Source organism: Nothobranchius furzeri, chromosome 4, assembly GCF_043380555.1.
Source record: "Nothobranchius furzeri strain GRZ-AD chromosome 4, NfurGRZ-RIMD1, whole genome shotgun sequence".
NCBI lineage: Eukaryota > Metazoa > Chordata > Actinopteri > Cyprinodontiformes > Nothobranchiidae > Nothobranchius > Nothobranchius furzeri.
This window is the reverse complement of record NC_091744.1, coordinates 48,077,462-48,095,216: the sequence shown is the minus strand read 5'-3', so window position 1 is coordinate 48,095,216 and position 17,755 is coordinate 48,077,462. Positions and strand designations below refer to the sequence as shown.

The following is a 17,755-nucleotide window of genomic DNA, read 5'->3' as shown; positions in this document are numbered from 1 at the left end:
TTTATGTGTGTGTGTGTGCGCGTGCGTGTGTGTGTGTGTGTGTGTGTGTGCGTGCGTGTGTGTATGTGTGTGTGTGCATGTGTGTGTCTATGTGTATGTGTGCATGTGCGTGTGCATGTGTGTGTGTGTGAGTTTGCATGTGCGTGTGCATGTTTGTGTGTGTGTGTGTGTGTATGTGTGTGTGTGCGTGCGTGTGTGTGCGTGTGTTTATGTGTATGTGTGTGCGTGCGTGTGTGTGTGTGTTTGTGTGTGTGTGTGCATGTGTGTGTCTATGTGTATGTGTGTGTGTGAGTGTGCATGTGCGTGTGCATGTGTGTGAGTGTGCATGTGCGTGTGCATGTGTGTATGTGTGTGTGTGTGTGTACACATTCATGTCTAATTTTAAATTTTTTGCAGATATGTGAATATAATTTTAGATACTGTGCTTTTCCTTGATGATGAATTATGTGTCTGAAGAGCGGCCGTTGGGTCCACACTGAGTGAAGAGCATCATCTTCGAGTCAAGCTCACTCAGGTGGAAAAGATCAAACAGACGGAGATTAAACAATCAATCAATCAATCAATCAATCAAAGCTTTATTTATAAAGCGCCTTCCGCAACCCTGTCAGGAAGCCCAAAGCGCTGAACATGGTACAGTTGTAAGTAAATATATTGAAAAAAAATCAACAGTAAAAGAAATTCAAATTACAAAATACAAATTACAAAATACAAAATGGAAATTATAAGACAGATGAAACATTCTGGTAAAGGACAAATGTGTGAAACACATTTGGATCGAGTGGATGGATTGAGTGTCCCAATGAAAACTGTGGAATGGATTCAACATAAAAGAGGGCCAAAATCAAACATGTTCTGGAAACGCCAAGTGGAGGAGGTGTGTTTTTAGGTGATTCTTAAAGACTGGCAGAGAAGGGGACAGCCTAACTGAGGGTGGCAACTGGTTCCAGAGTAACGGTGCTAGGACTGAGAAAGCCCGGTCTCCACGGGTACGACACCTAGACCGAGGGACAGCGAGCAGGCCTTGGTCAGAGGAGCGCAGAGCGCGTGATGGGGAGTGTCTTTTCAGGAGTGTGGCTAGATAGGGGGGACCACCACCCTGGAAGAAATGATAAACAAAGACGAGTATTTTGAATTGTGAGCGATAGCAAATCGGAAGCCAGTGCAGGGAGGCCAGAACTGGACTGATGTGGTCCCGTTTCCTGGTCCCAGTCAGGAACCTGGCAGCACTGTTCTGCACAACCTGTAGGCGACGCAGTGATGACTGACACAACCCTGCATATAGAGAGAGTTGCAGTAATCAAGCCTAGAAATAACAATCATGCAGTACCCGCTCCAAGTGGGCTCTCGACAGCATATGCTTGATTTTAGCAAGGCGTCTCAGGTGAAAGAAACTGGACCGGATCACAGAATTGATGTGAGCATCAAATTTAAGTCCAGCATCAAGTTTCACCCCCAAACTGGTAACAACTGGTTTTGAGTACGGAGAAAGAGGGCCAAGATCAGCATAACGATCCACATTCCTGCTGTTGGGGTGAAAAACAATGAACTGTCCTTCCCTCATTCAGATGTAGATAGTTGGCCATTAGCCAAGACTTCACCTCATTAACACAGGAGACAAAGGACTGAATAGAGTGACCTTTCTCCTGACACAACGGAGAGTAAATCTGGCAATCGTCAGCATACAGATGGAATGATAGGCCATGTTTACGAAAGATTGACTCCAAAGGTAGCAGATAAATGGCAAACAAAAGTAGACCAAGGATCGACCCCTGCGGGACCCCCCAGCGGAGCCCCTCCCAAGAAGAAAAAACATCACCCAGTTTAACGCAGAATGTCCTGTTGTGGAGATACGATCTAAACCAATCCAGAGCTGACCCTTTGATCCCAACCCATCGTTCCAAGCGATCCAGTAGAATCGCGTGGTCAACTGTGTCGAAGGCTGCTGTCAGGTCTAACAGCAGAAGCAGCACAGATGTTCCCTGATCTAGTGATAGATAGATGTCATTTAAGACCCTCAGTAGAGCAGACTCTGTGCTATGGCCAGACCTGAACCCTGATTGGAAAACCTCAAACAGATCAGAGTCAGCTAAATGTGAGACCAGCTGCTGATAAACGACTTTCTCAAGCAGTTTAGATGTAAAGGGCAGGGTAGAGATAGGCCTGTAATTTTCTATCACAGAGACATCAGCACCAGGTTTCTTCAGGGTCGGCCGAATAACTGCTGCTTTCAAAGCAGCTGGGACCACACCTGTGCTGAGGCTCCCATTGATAATCTGACCAAGTAACCCCACAGTAACCATGAACAAAACTCCAAAGACAATTTGTTAAGTCACGTTTTCTGTTCTCCTACTGAGATTAGGGAAGATGTCAACAACAACGTCCTGTGTAGGAAAGTACCTGGTCTCTAAACCCAGTAACACCAGTGTCTGTGGTGACTGGTCGTGATTCTCATCGCCATGAAGGAATTTTGTCTCCTTTACAGAAAATTCAGTCACATTGGAAAGTTTTAAAGCAGGGGCGGTCTGTTTGAGGTCAAAGGTCACACATTCTCCTTCATATCACAACACTACCATCACGTCCATGGATGTAGTTTTGGGGGGACAGGGTGAACATACGTAACATTGCATAAAAGAGCCTCAAGGCTGTAGTTTTACACACATTTTTTGAAGACTGGCAGACAGTTAGAAAATCCCTGCTGTGTGACCCGAGTCGTAGCCTACGTCATGTTGTCAGAAAGCTGCTGGACTGATTTCTTAAATCTGCAGGTCTGGGCTTTACTAGAGGAACTAGATTTTACTAAGTATCTGGTTAATTACAATGTATTCATCTTTTGGCTGATGTTGACATTTTGAGCTCCAATGATCATCAATATCTAAAAGCCTATTTTGTACTTTCACAAACGTTTGTCGGAGCTGTCTGGTTTAGTCAACAACGCCTTGTCTCTTGTTCCTGCCTATGTCTCCATCCATCCCCTTGTTGCTGTTCCTCTGCCCACTAACTCTCTACTCACTCTCTCACTGAACAATCTCTTTGTTCATACAGCAAATTAATTTCACCGACTTCTTCTCCTCCTTGGTCATCAAAGGACAGCGGTGCTTCTCAGGTGATGGGAGGAGTTTCAAAGCTTTGGCAGCCATTTCTCAGTTATTGTTGACTTCTGAGTCACAATAAACAGTTCTAAACCAAATGAATTATCTTTACCCTTCCTGATCCTGAATCAGTCTGTGGCGTCCATTTAATCTATTTTATTGTGCTCAAGCTCTGATGGCTTTAATTGGATGAATGTTAAGCCTCGTGACAACAAATTCTGCAAATCAAATGGCAACGCAACTGGTTGCATTTTTCTTCTTGAACAGTTTTATTATATAAATGTTTATGAAGAAAACCCAAAACATTCAAAATAAGAAAAATGGAAAACTTTTTTTTTCAGGTCTGCCGGTAACATATGCTTTAAACATCTCTGGTTTATTTTCGTTTTGAAAAAAACATTTGCTTAATTTTCAGAATTTGAATATTTTTTTGGTCGATCAATAAAACTCTATATTAATAAATTTTGTAAACAAGAATTCTTGGAAAATACCAACATGCACACTGACAGTTTGAAATTGTGTCTCTCATTACTAATCAAGTAAACAAATCTGTATAATGTGCAGTAATATTTGTAAACATGACAAGAAATTACATCCAACAATAAAAGGTCTTACTCTAATAATGCAAGGAGGTAAACTAAAGGTTAGAGTTTTCCCTGCCTTGATTTATCAAGGTGGGCTGCCTGAAGGGTTTCTCCTCTCAAAGACACAGTTGGAACACCAAACACTGAAGACATTAGCCGTAGCAGCGACCACAAAAGCAATAAAAACAACCAGATATGCCGCTGCACGTGTTTGGTTCGGTTTGGCTTGAGCAACGCTCACCGCTCACACCGTCACACTTCCAAAACCAGGAGGGAGGGAGAGAGAGAGAGAGAGAGAGAGAGAGAGAGAGAGAGAGAGAGAGAGAGAGAGAGAGTTTTCAGACTCATGTTTTATCACTGAATGAGAGAATCAGCTGAAACTGTTGAGGGAGAATTGTTCTGACTAAATCAAGGGTCACACGGTGATGTTTGAGAAGTGAAACAAAGTTTATAGGATTAACAGAAAGGGTTCAATAATTGTTTAAACACAAACAGACAGGCGCATAAATTTAGCCGCTGCTGTCATTTTATTAATTCCAACACCTTTATAACTAATTATTGGAACTCTAAATTGGTTTGGTAAGCTCAGTGACCCTTGACCTCTATACACAGGTGATTCCAGTAATGAGTATTTATGGGGGTCATTTGAAAGATTCCCTCCTCTTTGAATATTCTCTGAAGCGTAGCATCATGGGGTCTCAAAACAACTCTCACATGGGCTGAAAACAAAGATTGTTCACCATCATGGTTTGGGGAAGGATACAGAAAGCTGTCTCAGAGAGTTCAGCTGTTCCACAGTGAGGAACATATGGAGGAAATGGAAGACCACAGGCACAGTTCAAGTTAAGGCTCTCAGGCTCAAAATACGTTTTGATAAAAGGACGAACAAATAAGTCCTTCAGGGGTACATGCTCATGAAATCCGTATGTGGAGTAACCAGGTAGGTAGGTTTTAACGTTGCAAATCTGCATCGCCTGCCTCCAGAGGGTTAAGGCTCCAAGTGGTAGAACAAGAAAAATCTCAGATAAGCAGAAGTGAAGAATGGTGAGAACAGTCAGAGTCACCCCACAGACCAGTACCAAACACCTACAATCCTGCTGCAGATGGAGTCACTGGGCATCGTTCAACTATTCAGCACACTTTACACAAGGAGATGCTGCGTGTGAGAGTGATGCAGAGGAAGCCTTTTCTCCACCCACAGCACAAACAGCTGCTTGAGGTCTGCTGAAGCACATCTGGACAAGCAGCTTCATTCTGGAATAAGGTGTTGAGGACTGACGAAACTGAGTTATTTGGGCATCACAAGGGGCGTTATGCATGGAGGAAAAAGAACACTTGCTACCTACAGTAAAACATGGTGGTGGTTCCATCATGCTGTGGGCTGTGTGGCCACTGCAGGGACTGGGAATCTTGTTAAAGTTGAGGGACGCATGGATTCCACTCAAGATCAGCAGATTCTGGAGACCGATGTCCAGGAGTCAGTGACAAAGCTGAAGCTGCACCGGGGCTGGATCTTTCAACAAGACAACGACCCTAAACACTGCTCAGAATATGCATAGGCACTCATGCAGAGGAACAAGTAGAACATTCTGGAATGGGCATCTCAGTCCCCAGACCTGAATATTACTGACAAGTTGTGGTGCCAGAAGCCATTGGACCTGAATGAACTAGAGATGTTTTTTAAAGAAGAATTGTCCAAAATACCTTCAACCAGAATCCAGACTCACTGGAAGATGCAGGAAAAGTTTAGAGGCTGTTGTTTCTGCAAAAGGAGGAGGATCTACTAAATAATCAGTTAAATTATTTGTTGTGGTGCTCAGATGTACACACCTGGCTAATTTTGTTTAAACAATTGTTGAACACTTTCTGTAAATCCTATAAACAGTTTAATTTCTCAAATATCGCTGTGTGTCTCCTATATGAGATATTTAACTGACATTTTTTATCATAACAACCAACAATTTATACAGGAAAATCATAAAGATTAACGAGGCCACCCAAACTTTCACATCCCACAATGCTGAAGACAGGTTGAGGTTTCTCAGAGCTCAAGATGTAGGTGGTTTCTTTACTCTGAAGTGTAACAACTGAAAGTTTAACAAATAACTGAATAATTTAGAAAGTGCTTGGTTCATTCTTTGTCTTTAAACCTTTTATAAATCTAATGATGTGTCTGCAGCCTTTGGTAGCTGTTGGTTTGAGTCTTCAGCCATCTTCTGTAGTGGAAATCATTCCATGGGCTCATAAACACTTCTGAATGCAGTTCCTGCTGCATCCACAAATACAAATGAAAAGTTCCTGTCGTTCAGTAAATAAATAAGTAAATAGTTCTGATTTTCTGAATCCAATGTGAATGCGTAAAAGTAAAAACTGGAAAGTGAGTTAAAACTTTTATTTTTACAATTGATTGATGCTGCTTTAATTCTACTAAAAAGCAGAGAGATGCTTCAGGTAAGAAGAGCTGACATCATGTTCTTTATGGAGGAACAGAATATGAGTCACTTCCACCTCTGTGAAGGAACGATTAATAGCAAACATTTGTTTACTGTTGAGCAGGGGTCACCAACATGGTGCTCACGGGAACCAGCCGCGTAGGTTCTGTTGGTGCAGCAGGGCCGCGAGCCTCAGAGCCCCCATAGCAGGCCCCTCCAGGGCCAGAGAGAGAGAGATGATGACGCATCTCAACTCAGACAGCGTGGTGGACACATTAATATATACACTCACTGGCCACTTTATTGGGTACATCTTGCTAGCACCAGGTTGGACCTCTTTTACCTTCAGAACTGTCTCAGTCCTTTGTGGCATGGATTCAACAAGGTACCGAAACATTCCTCAGAGACTTTGGTCCGCATTGACATGACAGCATCAGCAGTTGCTGCAGATTTGTCGGCTGCACATCCATGATGCCAGTCTCCTGTTCCACCACATCCCAAAGGTGCTCTATTGATTGAGATCTGGTGACTGGAGGCCATCTGAGTACATGTTCAAGAAACCAGTCTGAGATGATTCAAGCTTTATGACATGGTGCATTATCCTGCTGGAGGTAGCCATCAGAAGATAGGTAGACTGTGGTCATAAGGGGATGGGCATGGTCAGCAACAATATTCAGGAAAGCTGTGGCGTTGCAACGATGATCAATTAGTACCAAGGGGCCCAAAGTGTGTCATGAAAAAGTCCCCCACACCATTACACCACACCCACCAGCCTGAACCGCTGTAACAAGACAGGATGGATAATTCTTTCATGTTGCTGACGCCAAATTCTGACCCCACCATCTGAATGTCGCAGCAGAAATTAAGACTCATCAGACCAGGCAACATTTTTCCAATCTTCTATGGTCCAATTTTGGTGAGCCCGTGTATCAACAAGACATTTTCACCCACAGAACTGCTGCTCACTGGATGTTTCTGATTTTTCGGACCATTCTCTGTGCACCCTAGAGATGGTTGTGTGTGACAATCCCAGAAGATCAGCAGGTTCTGACATACTCAGACCAGCCCGTCTGGTACTAACAACCACGCCACGTTCAAAGTCACTTTAATCACCTTTCTTCCCCATTCTGAAGCTCAGTTTGAACTGCAGCGGATCGTCTCGACCGTGTCTACATGCCTAAATGCATTGACTCGCCACCATGTGATTGGCTGATTAGTAATTTGTGTAAATGAGTAGCTGGACAGGTGTAACTCAATAAAGTGGCCAGTGAGTGTATATTAATAGACCTGATGACCCGTTTCTGTATTTCACACTGTAAGATTTTATAGTTAAAAGCCCCTCATCAAGCAAAAATATGGATACAGTTTTAAAGTTCAGATAAACACTGACACTGTCTCTTGTGATGTTTGGTGTAAATTGGTACATTATAAATTAAACATACTGAATTTAGTTAAATATTATATCATTGATATTGGTCTCACCTAATTCTAAACCATCAGATATGCTGTTTTTCCACAGACTTTTATAAATCCGTTGGTATTCCTACTTTCTTGTCTCCCATTCAGTTATGGAATAAATTCAGTAGTGGTCTGGTCAGATCTGAGGCTGTGAAGGGGTTTTAACCTATTTGCTTCTTTTCCTTTCCATAGAGGGATCCCAGGAAGAAAATGTGGGACCATCATAGTGAGGGCAGAAGAGCTGAGCAACTGCAGGGTATGAGTCTGTTTCATCCCTCTTTCTGCCAGCTTCTCTTGACTTTTACTGTCAAGGTTTCATGCCTCCCCATCTGTCCACTCAGCTCAGACCTAAACTCCCGAGTGAGTGAACACAGGGTCAGTCATGCTATCAATCTATCGACAGAGCATGTGTCACCAACAGGTTTGTATGGGTGTTACTAACATGTGCAAAGGTGAACTTTGAACTAGTAAAGAAATGGGCTTTAGAGTAAATCTGCAGAAACACAATCCTGGAAAGCTTTCCAAGCTCCCTTTATTGTATTTTATTTGTTTACCTCAGGAAGTCAGGGGCCTTTTAACTCAGCTAGCCCTTCAGGAAAACATCTTTTATTCCAGCTGTGAGCAAGATCCAGAGCATGGATTCATGCCTGAGACTGTTAATGTGTCTATATAAATGGGGCTTTATGTCTTTTCAAACCCTTTTTTCTCCCAAAGGGGCAATAATCCCTTCAAGCAGGCAAACAAATAAAAAATAAATAAATCAGCGTTGTGGTTTTGACCGCTGCAGGTGACTTTTTACTTTTAGAGGCCACTGATATTTCACTTCTTTGGGATTCAGTGAAGAAATGCAGCCATAATGAAACCATTCAAGCAACTAATAATAAAATGGCCTGTATTTGATCTTCTATAGTCATGGAACCCCCCAAGACGCTTTACAACATAATCAGTCGTTCACCCATTCACACACACATTCACACCCTGGTGGGGATGAGCTACAATGTAGCCACAGCTGGTGCACTGACAGAGGCGAGGCTGCCGAGCACTGGCACCGGTCCCTCCGACAAACCACCAGCAGGCAAGGTGGGTTAATGTCTTGCCCAAGGACACAACGACAGTGGGCGGGACTCGAACCAACAACCTTCCGATTACGGGGCAAGCACTTAACTCCTGTGCCACGGCCACCCCAATAAAAGCAATAAAACCACTGTTTAAATAAGCACAGCATTACGGTGACTTTATGTTGTGCTGCCAGAGAGGCTGTCTTCATGAGAACTTTATTATCTGAGTTTAAAATAAAGTCCCATGCCAGACTCAGTCCGCCTGAAAGCAAAACCAGTCTTCTCACTCTTAAATATGGAACTGTTGCTTCCTTAGCCATTACAACCGTCTCATCTGTTAGTCCGCTCTAACCAGTAGCCAGTACCAGATTGTAGATGCAACATGGAGATCAGACTTTACCAACTTACCTCAGAAAGCCAAGACCTGTGTGTGTTGTGACTGTTTTCTTCTGATTTAGGAGTCGGTTATGTTGCAGTTTTGTGGCAACAAGCTGGATAAGAAGGATTTCTTTGGAAAATCGGATCCATTTCTAGTTTTCTTCCGCAGTAATGAAGACGGATCGTAAGTTCCCTTTAATGATGTGAAGATATGAGAATATGAGGATTTCTTGATTTCACACACACACACACACACACACACACACACACACACACACACACACACACACACACACACACACACACACACACACACACACACACACACACACACACACACACACACACACACACACACACGCACACTCACACACACACACACACAGACTCTGAGCGTGATTGCGTGATGCTCCAGAAGCTCCCATGCAGAGGGTATTGCATCTAAGCTGTGTGATGTTGCATGATGCTTGGTGATGTATATGTGACATGCCCCCGTCCCTCATCAGTAGATGACCAGATAAAACAGGACAGAGCTGACAAGAGGAAAATCAAGAGGGGTTGACAGATAAGATGGAATTAAGTGAAAACTTTGTGTGGAGGTCACAGCTTCTCTGCCCCGCAGATGCTTTTATTCAAGTTGACTTCAACATCTCACACTTAACACATTCTCTTCAGTGCAGCTGGGTATTTACTGATGCAGCTTAAATGATGTGCTGCGGGGCATAAAAGCAGCGCCTGCCGTAACAAAGAGCCAGTAGAGATGCCACATGAAAGAAACAGGAAGTAGTTATTTTTACGTTACACTGTGAGCTCGCTGGACACACTTGTGTTATGAAATTGTGGGATATTTTTGTTGTCTGTTAACACTCCTGTATGTCTCACAGGTATACTATCTGCCACAAAACAGAGGTGGTGAAGAACACTCTGGATCCAGTGTGGCAGGCTTTTAAAATTCCTGTCAGGGCGCTGTGCAATGGAGACTATGACAGGTACATCGCAGCACAGCAGGAAGCCGACACACACAAACCTTCAGAAACGGTTTCCTGATAATTGGGTGGAATTATAGTGGATTCACATTTGGTGTATATTTTATACAGTTTTATATTTTGACAGCAAGATAAGACATCTGATGCGCCTCAATGTGCTGACAGTAAAGAAGTAAAACTTAAGTAAAACTACAAAACAATAGATGTGGTACTTTCATTTAGCATCAAGACTCCACTAGAGAGCTTCAGTCAGCTCAGCTTGTTTCAGCGGTGCACGGACAGACGGCTGCTCTGACCTGCTGGCATCAACACTTCATTTAATTCATGTTAACCCTCGCACTGTCGGGTTACCCCGAGGAAAGTTGACCATTGAGCAGGGTTGATGGTTTATCCCTTGAGGTCCACGTGGCAGGGGTGAGGTGGTGCTCACTCCTCACCCCTGCCACATGGACCCAACGGATAAATCATCAACAGATGATGCTGTTTGTTTTATAATGATTGATATAATCACCAGATGTGTGTTTTGTACATCTTTATCTTATTAATACCCTGGAAAAATGTGCATTTGTTTTAGGATGAACAGTTTTTAATCTCACAAAACTAAATGTCCAACCAAGTATTTTGACTTCCCAGTAAAACACTCAGGTTTTAGGACTGTTACTGGTTCTATATCCAAATAACCCAGTTCCACAGTCAGCTTATTATTTATGTCAAGTTGGGGGTTTTCTCTTAGATAAAGTGAACGTGAACAGAAAACTGACATTTTCATTGGTCGTTGGCCTCCCTAAGCCAGCCTCTTGCTCCTGACTGAAGTGATTCATCCCCCATGTCCAGAGGAGAGTTTGTGTCTTATTACCTGCTGGCTGATGGGAAACCAAAGACAACAATGGAGATGGAGACCTGAGTGTCATCCTACTACTGACCCAACACTGATCAGGATCTGATTCCCATTGGAGGACGTCCCTGACAAAACGTTACACACACTTAAGCCTGATTTATGCTTCTCCGTCGGCGTCAGTGCAGAGACACGCAACGCCATTATCTGTCCTTGCGTAGGGCTCCGGCAGGCACGCAAGTACGTACGGAGTCGAGCCCACTTTTTTAAACATCCGTCAAACGAGACGGATTACGCAAGCTTGTGATTGGTCAGGATGCCGCTGTTGTTTACAGCGCCGCCATTGCAAAGAGAGCCGAGGATTACTAGCGGCAGACACAGAGAAGCTTGAAGAATACCTTGTGAAAAAACTCTAAAAATATGAACGATTAATCCTCCCGTGACTGGAGGAGTGAAAAGCGTTTTATTTGTGGACAGAAATGACAGGAAATGTGGGTTTAGAGGTGGGGAGCGCACGAAGAGGTGGGAGAATGAGAGACAAATATGTCCGTGTTAAAAGTCTCTTATATACACAAAACACAATATAAACACACTATCTTGGACTGATACATGACAGGATACCACAGAACAGCGCTACGCCTCTGTGGTCCTGCTGGGCAATTGCTTTGCAACACTCCCCAGGAGACGGAGAAGTATGAGAGTTAAACGTTTCCGTCAATCCGTGCGTGTCGGTCCCTTGCGGAGCTGACGGAGAAGCATAAACCAGCCTTAAGTTCATTTGTCCCTTGGCCAACCCGTACACATCCAGAGGTTAGCTTTTCGTACCAGCTGAGAGCAGAATGATACCGCGTTCCACTTGTGCACCATATGCCCATACCCCATCTGCACATAGGCCTGTCAGCACTGCTTGTCACACCCTGTCCTGTCTCCCCATTCTGTTCAGCTATGTGTCTCTGTTAATTGCTCCCACCTGCCTCTCGTTTTCCAATCACCCAAGCTCCCAGCCCTCTTGTATTTAAACCCTCTCAGTTCTGTGTCTCTTGTTGGCTCATTGTTTTCATGTCCTGCGTGCGTTTATCATTAAAACCCTTTTACGTTTTCCAGTTTGTCTGCCTGCCTGCTTCCTCCCCAGCATTTGGATCCTCACCTTCGTTCCACTCACCAGCGCGCCTGACAGAATGAGCCAACCCACAGAAGGATCCAGCGGGGAGGTTATCCCTTGGGAGAACCTGCTCCAGTTTCTCGCCACGGACCACCGGCCGGCTCCTCTTCCTCTGGCATCGCCTCGCCGCAAACGCCACCGCCGAGCCCGGGGCCTCAGCGATCCTCTCCACCCTCCCGGAGCCGGATGGAGACTTGGACGGGGAGGCGCAGATGGACCGCTCCTGCTATGTGGGCACCAGACTGGCTGTGTGCTCCCCCGGGGTTGGTCCACAGCGTTGGGAAGGATGCCGGGCTCCACCGTCACCCCTTGCCCCAGGACGGAGCCGCGAGCTCGCCGCTGCCCCTGCCCGGCGCGCCAGCTTGGACCCGCTCCCAGTCAGACCAGCAGTCCTGTCTCCGGTCCAATCAGCACCTCCATCATCTGCAGGCGGAGGAACCACGCCTACAGCCCAGCTGACAGAGCTCGCCGGTCTCCAGATGGAGCTTGGTCGGATCCGTCAGCTCGTCAGCCTCCGGGAGTTCCAGCTGGACACCCTATCCTCCTCGTATCTCCAGGAGAAGGTTTCTGTCCAGCCAGCGGCACCGCCTCCAGTCCAGTCAGCAGCTCTCTCGTCTCCAGGCCAAAGGACCGAGCTCGCATCCCATCCAACAGAGCTCCGCCCCCACTCCAGAAGTCGGTGGTCCAGAAGTCGAAGGTTCCGGTCCAGAAGTTGACGGTACCGGTCCAAAAGTCGACGGTTCCGGTCCAAAAGTCGACGGTCCAGGTCCAAAAGTCGGTGGTCCAGGTCCAAAAGTCGGCTGTCCAGAAGTCGGGGGTCCAGAAGTCGGCGGTCCAGAAGCCGGCACCTCCGGACCAGAATCCGACAGAGGTCAACGCTCCTTCCCGTCCAGCGGTCGACGCTCCTTCCCGTTCAGAGGTCGACGCTCCTTCCAGTCCAGAGGTCGACGCTCCTTCCAGTCCAGAGGTCGACGCTCCTTCCAGTCCAGAGGTCGATGCTCCTTCCAGTCCAGAGGTCGACGCCTCCTCGTGTCCAGAAGTCGACGCCTCCTCGTGTCCAGAAGTTGACGCCTCCTCGTGTCCAGAAGTCGACGCCTACACTCCAGAGGTCGACGCCTCCACTCCAGAAGTCGACGCCTCCACTCCAGAGGTCGACGCCCCTTCCACTCCAGAGGTCGACGCCCCTTCCACTCCAGAGGTCGACGCCCCTTCCGGTCCTGTGGTCGACGCCCCTTTCGGCCCTGAGATCGACGTCCCCTCCAGCCCTGAGGTCGACGTCCCCTCCGGCCTTGAAGTCAACGTCCCCTCCGGCCCTGAAGTTGACGTCCCCTCCGGCCCAACATCTCCCCCTCCAGTCCAGAGGCCGATGTCTCCCCCTCCAGTCCAGTGGTCGACGTCTCCCCCTCCAGTCCAGTGGTCGACGTCTCCCCCTCCAGTCCAGTGGTCGACGTCTCCTCCTCCACTCCAGTGGTCGACGTCTCCTCCTCCACTCCAGTGGTCGACGTCTCCTCCTCCAGTCCAGTGGTCGACGCCGACCCCAGTCCAGTGGTCGACGCCGACCCCAGTCCAGTGGTCGACGCTGTCCCCAGTCCAGTGGTCGACGCCGCCTCCAGTCCAGTGGTCGACGACGCCGCCTCCAGTCCAGTGGCCGACGCCGACGCCTCCAGCCCAGTGGCCGACGCCGCTGCCTCCAGCCCAGAAGTCAAGCACATCTCCTCCGGCGTCTCTGCCTCCGGTCACCGCCAGTCCTGCCCTCACCAGGCACGGGCCCCCAAGAGCCCGTCGGCACCTCCTCCTCTGCCAAAGACGCAGGCCCCCAAGAGCCCATCGTCGCTTCCTCCTCTGCCACAGACGCAGGCCCCCCTAGAGCCTGTCGTTGCCTCCTCCTCTGCCCCAGACGCAGGCCCCCGGACTATACTGGTCCCTGCCTCCTCTTCATCGGTCCCTCGGTCCCTCTTGGCCCTCCCTCTGGGTCCCCCTCCTCCCGCCCTGCTCTGTGTTCCTATGGGCATCTGGGATCCGCCCTTTGAAGGGGGGGGGGGGGGGGGGGGGGGGGGGGCACTGTCACACCCTGTCCTGTCTCCCCATTCTGTTCAGCCATGTGTCTCTGTTAATTGCTCCCACCTGCCTCTCGTTTTCCAATCTCCCAAGCTCCCAGCCCTCTTTTATTTAAACCCCTCCAGTTCTGTGTCTCTTGTTGGCTCATTGTTTTCATGTCCTGCGTGCGTTTATCATTAAAACCCTTTGACGTTTTCCAGTTTGTCTGCCTGCCTGCTTCCTCCCCAGCATTTGGATTCTCACCTCCGTTCCACTCACCAGCGCGCCTGACACTGCTCATATCAAGTTTGAGTGGGATTATCTGAGTGTCTCCTTTTATGTGTTTCTATTGCTGATTAACTATGAAGCGGAATAAATTTTTAGTTTGTTATGCAGTCCTCAGAATGACACTTTTTACTGAGCATTTCCTTTTTTTCGTGTCCTGTCTGGCTGTGAAGCAAACAGAATTGATGTCTGAATGCTGGTAACAAGCCTTACAGATTTACTCTCAGGTGGAGCATCAAAGCGTCTGCTTTTAATGTCACGCCTGATACTTAAAACTTTATTGTTATTGTTTTTGAATGCTTTGTAATTCCGACCAGACACGGAGACAGAGGTGAAAGAGAAAGGAAGAGACAAAAGGTGGGGGAGGGGGTGTTCCACAAAAATAAACAATGAACAAGAGTCTGCTTCTAGACCTGCAGAAAGAGAGAGAGAAAAAAAATGGGACACAACAACAATACAACAAGATCAAACTATCACTGCGTCAACTTGATGAAGGAATATAAAATCAACATTGTTTTACTGAACAATCACACGATAATAAATCACAGTGCATTTAGTGCCCACCATAGTCTTAAGAACTGTGTTGAACGTGCCCAAGTCCATACTTATGAGAGCATTACTGAGCATTTCCTAATGAGATTATGTTGTGATGTCTTCTTTTTCTCTGCAGGAGCATTAAGGTTGAGGTATATGACTGGGACAGAGATGGAGGGTGAGCAACCTTTTACTGCATGTGTGTGACTCTTAGCGCTCTAGACTGTTTATTATAATCCATGCTGACATCTCCAAAGTTATTCATCCTTACAGAATTGTATATTTTGAACAGTAACTTCAGAAAAAGTGCTTTATGGTTTGAAATTTTAGGTTTCTGTGAATCCTAAAATACCCAGAGTTCATAACTTCCACCAGGAGGCTGGGTTTAGCTGTTTATCGTTCATTAAAGCCAAATCGAACACAAACGATTAAACAAACATGACTCTATCGAGCTAAAAGGGAGACTCAAAAGTGCCTTTTGGTGTTGCTAATTGCTAAAAGTTATTTGAGTTGTTTAAACTTCCTCCCACGATCAAAAGCCATTGGCGTCAGAATAATCTCATCGGCCCGACCTGGCAAACCGGGCCCGGCAGCGCCGAACCCGGCCCAGCCCAGCGGCTCCGAGCTTGACGTGGTTCTACCGGCCCGACCCAGTGGCACCTGGCCTGGCGTGGTTCCATCCGCCTGGCACGGCAGCGCCATAACCGGCGTGGTAACGCCGGCCCAGCCCAGCGGCACCGAGCTTGACGTGGTTCTACCGGCCCTATCCAGTGGCACCGGGCCCGGCGTGGTTCGATCCGCCTGGCCCGGCAGCGCCGAACCCAGCGTGGTTACGCCGGCCCAGCCCAGCGCACCGAGCCTGACGTGGTTCTACCGGCCCGGCCCAGCGGTACCGGGCCTGACGCGGTTCCATCGGCCCAGCCCAGTTCCGCCGACGGGGCCTAACAACACCGACTCCGGCGGGGTCCTGCTGAGCCAGGCCCAACAACATTCATCGCGTCGCGGTGAGCACGGAACCAGAGGACGACGGTTGCAGGTGAGAGGAAGAGATGCCAGGAGGAAGAGCCGGTGGACGAGGTAAAGAAATGGCCACAGAAGACCTGGAGGAGATCAAACGATCTCTGAACTTTATGTCAGGTGAACTGTCAAAAGTAACATCGCAGCAGGATCGATTATTGAGACTGATGGAGGAGGTGAAGGAGCTTAAAATACTGTTAACTGAAAAAGATAAGAAGATTTCAGCCTTGGAGCAAAGAGTTGATGAACTTGAACAATATACAAGACGAGAGGATTTGGTGATAATGGGACTAGAAACCCGACACAGAAGCTACGCAAAAGCAGTAGCAAATCATGACTCAGCAGAAGAGGCTTCAGACAAAGAACTTGAGACACTAGAGCAGCAAGTTGTTACTTTTCTGCACAGCAAGAACATAACTATTCAAAGAGATGCTATTTCAATATGTCATGCACTGCCAAAAAAATTTGAGAAAGCTAAACCAACTATTATTGTAAGGTTTACCAGCAGAAAACAAAGAAACAGCGTTCTGTTACAAGCAAACAAGCGTAGAGGCACCAATGTGTACATAAATGAACATTTAACCAAAAAAAATGGAACAATAGCTGGAGAGGCACGGATGCTAAAAAAGCAGAAAAAAATTGTAGCTACATGGACAAGGAACGGGAGTGTATGGATCAGAGAACAAGAAGGGTCACAGGCTAAGATAATAAAGGAGCTGGGAGAACTGGAAAAATTTAATTAACAGTGAAAGTTGGAAGAGGGATGTAGAATCAAGTAAAATCTCATATAACATCACATAAATTAAGTACAAGTAAACCACAACACAAGCATATGGACATAACAACAAATACTTATGAGGAACTAGAATACAAGATATATGACCCTGGAAAGGAACTAGAAAATAATTTGTACACACATATGAATAATAAATGTGAATATTTTAGTGAACAAGAACTAAGGGATTCAGTTTTGACAGAAGGTACACTCTCGATCATTCACTTCAATAGTAGAAGTTTGTATTGCAATTACTCTAAAATATTGGATTATTTAACACAAAATAAAAAACCATTTCAAATCATTGCTATAACAGAAACATGGTTAAAAGAAGGAGATGAGGAGGAGGTACAAATAGAGGGGTATGAAATGTACTTTATGAATCGGAATAATAAAAGAGGGGGTGGTGTTGCACTGTATGTATGTCACAATTTAAAAAGTAAAGTCATTCATAACATGTCAACAGCCATCCAAGATGTACTGGAAATGATCACTATTGAAATAATCTCTGAAAAGACAAAAAACATAATAATAAGTTGTATCTATAGAGCACCTGGATCTTGTGTAGAAACATGTACAAATACAATTACTGAGATGTTGAGTGGAATCTGTAACAAGGATGTATTTCTCTGTGGGGACTTTAATGTTGACCTGGAAAATGTAAACAATTCAAAGACAGCAAACGACTTCATAAATTCAATGTATCTACTGGGTCTGTTTCCACTGATAACCAAACCAACAAGAATTGATGTGCATAGCTCAACAATTATAGATAATATATTTACTAATGCTTCAGAAGGGATAGAGAGAAGTGGAATAGTGATGACTGATATCAGTGATCATCTGCCAATTTTCACAGTCTATAAAAATCACCAGATCAAAAATCAACAAAAAATGGAAAAACTTATAAGGGACAGGTCACAAAACGCTATAGACGCACTAAAAAGAGATCTGGAACAACAAAACTGGGAAGAAGTATATGTTGATGATGTAAACATGGCTTACAATTCTTTTATAGGAATATTATGTAGTCAATATGACAAAAACTGTAAAACAAAAACTCAAACACAAAGAGGGAGGATGAACAAACCATGGATGACAAAAGGGCTGCTGAATGCCTGTAGG

The 17,755-nt window shown here is 45.9% G+C and overlaps 1 protein-coding gene across 1 annotated transcript in view; it reads left to right on the top strand.

Annotated features, from left to right (window-relative positions):
- The window catches only part of LOC107374166 (copine-8), a 255,851-nt gene that overhangs the window by 150,318 nt on the left and 87,778 nt on the right, over positions 1-17,755 (top strand). The window contains exons 7-10 of the mRNA XM_054733519.2: positions 7,756-7,819; positions 9,080-9,183; positions 9,884-9,988; positions 14,975-15,016. Coding sequence (XP_054589494.1) covers positions 7,756-7,819; positions 9,080-9,183; positions 9,884-9,988; positions 14,975-15,016 — 315 coding nt within the window. The remainder of the gene's footprint in view (positions 1-7,755; positions 7,820-9,079; positions 9,184-9,883; positions 9,989-14,974; positions 15,017-17,755) is intronic.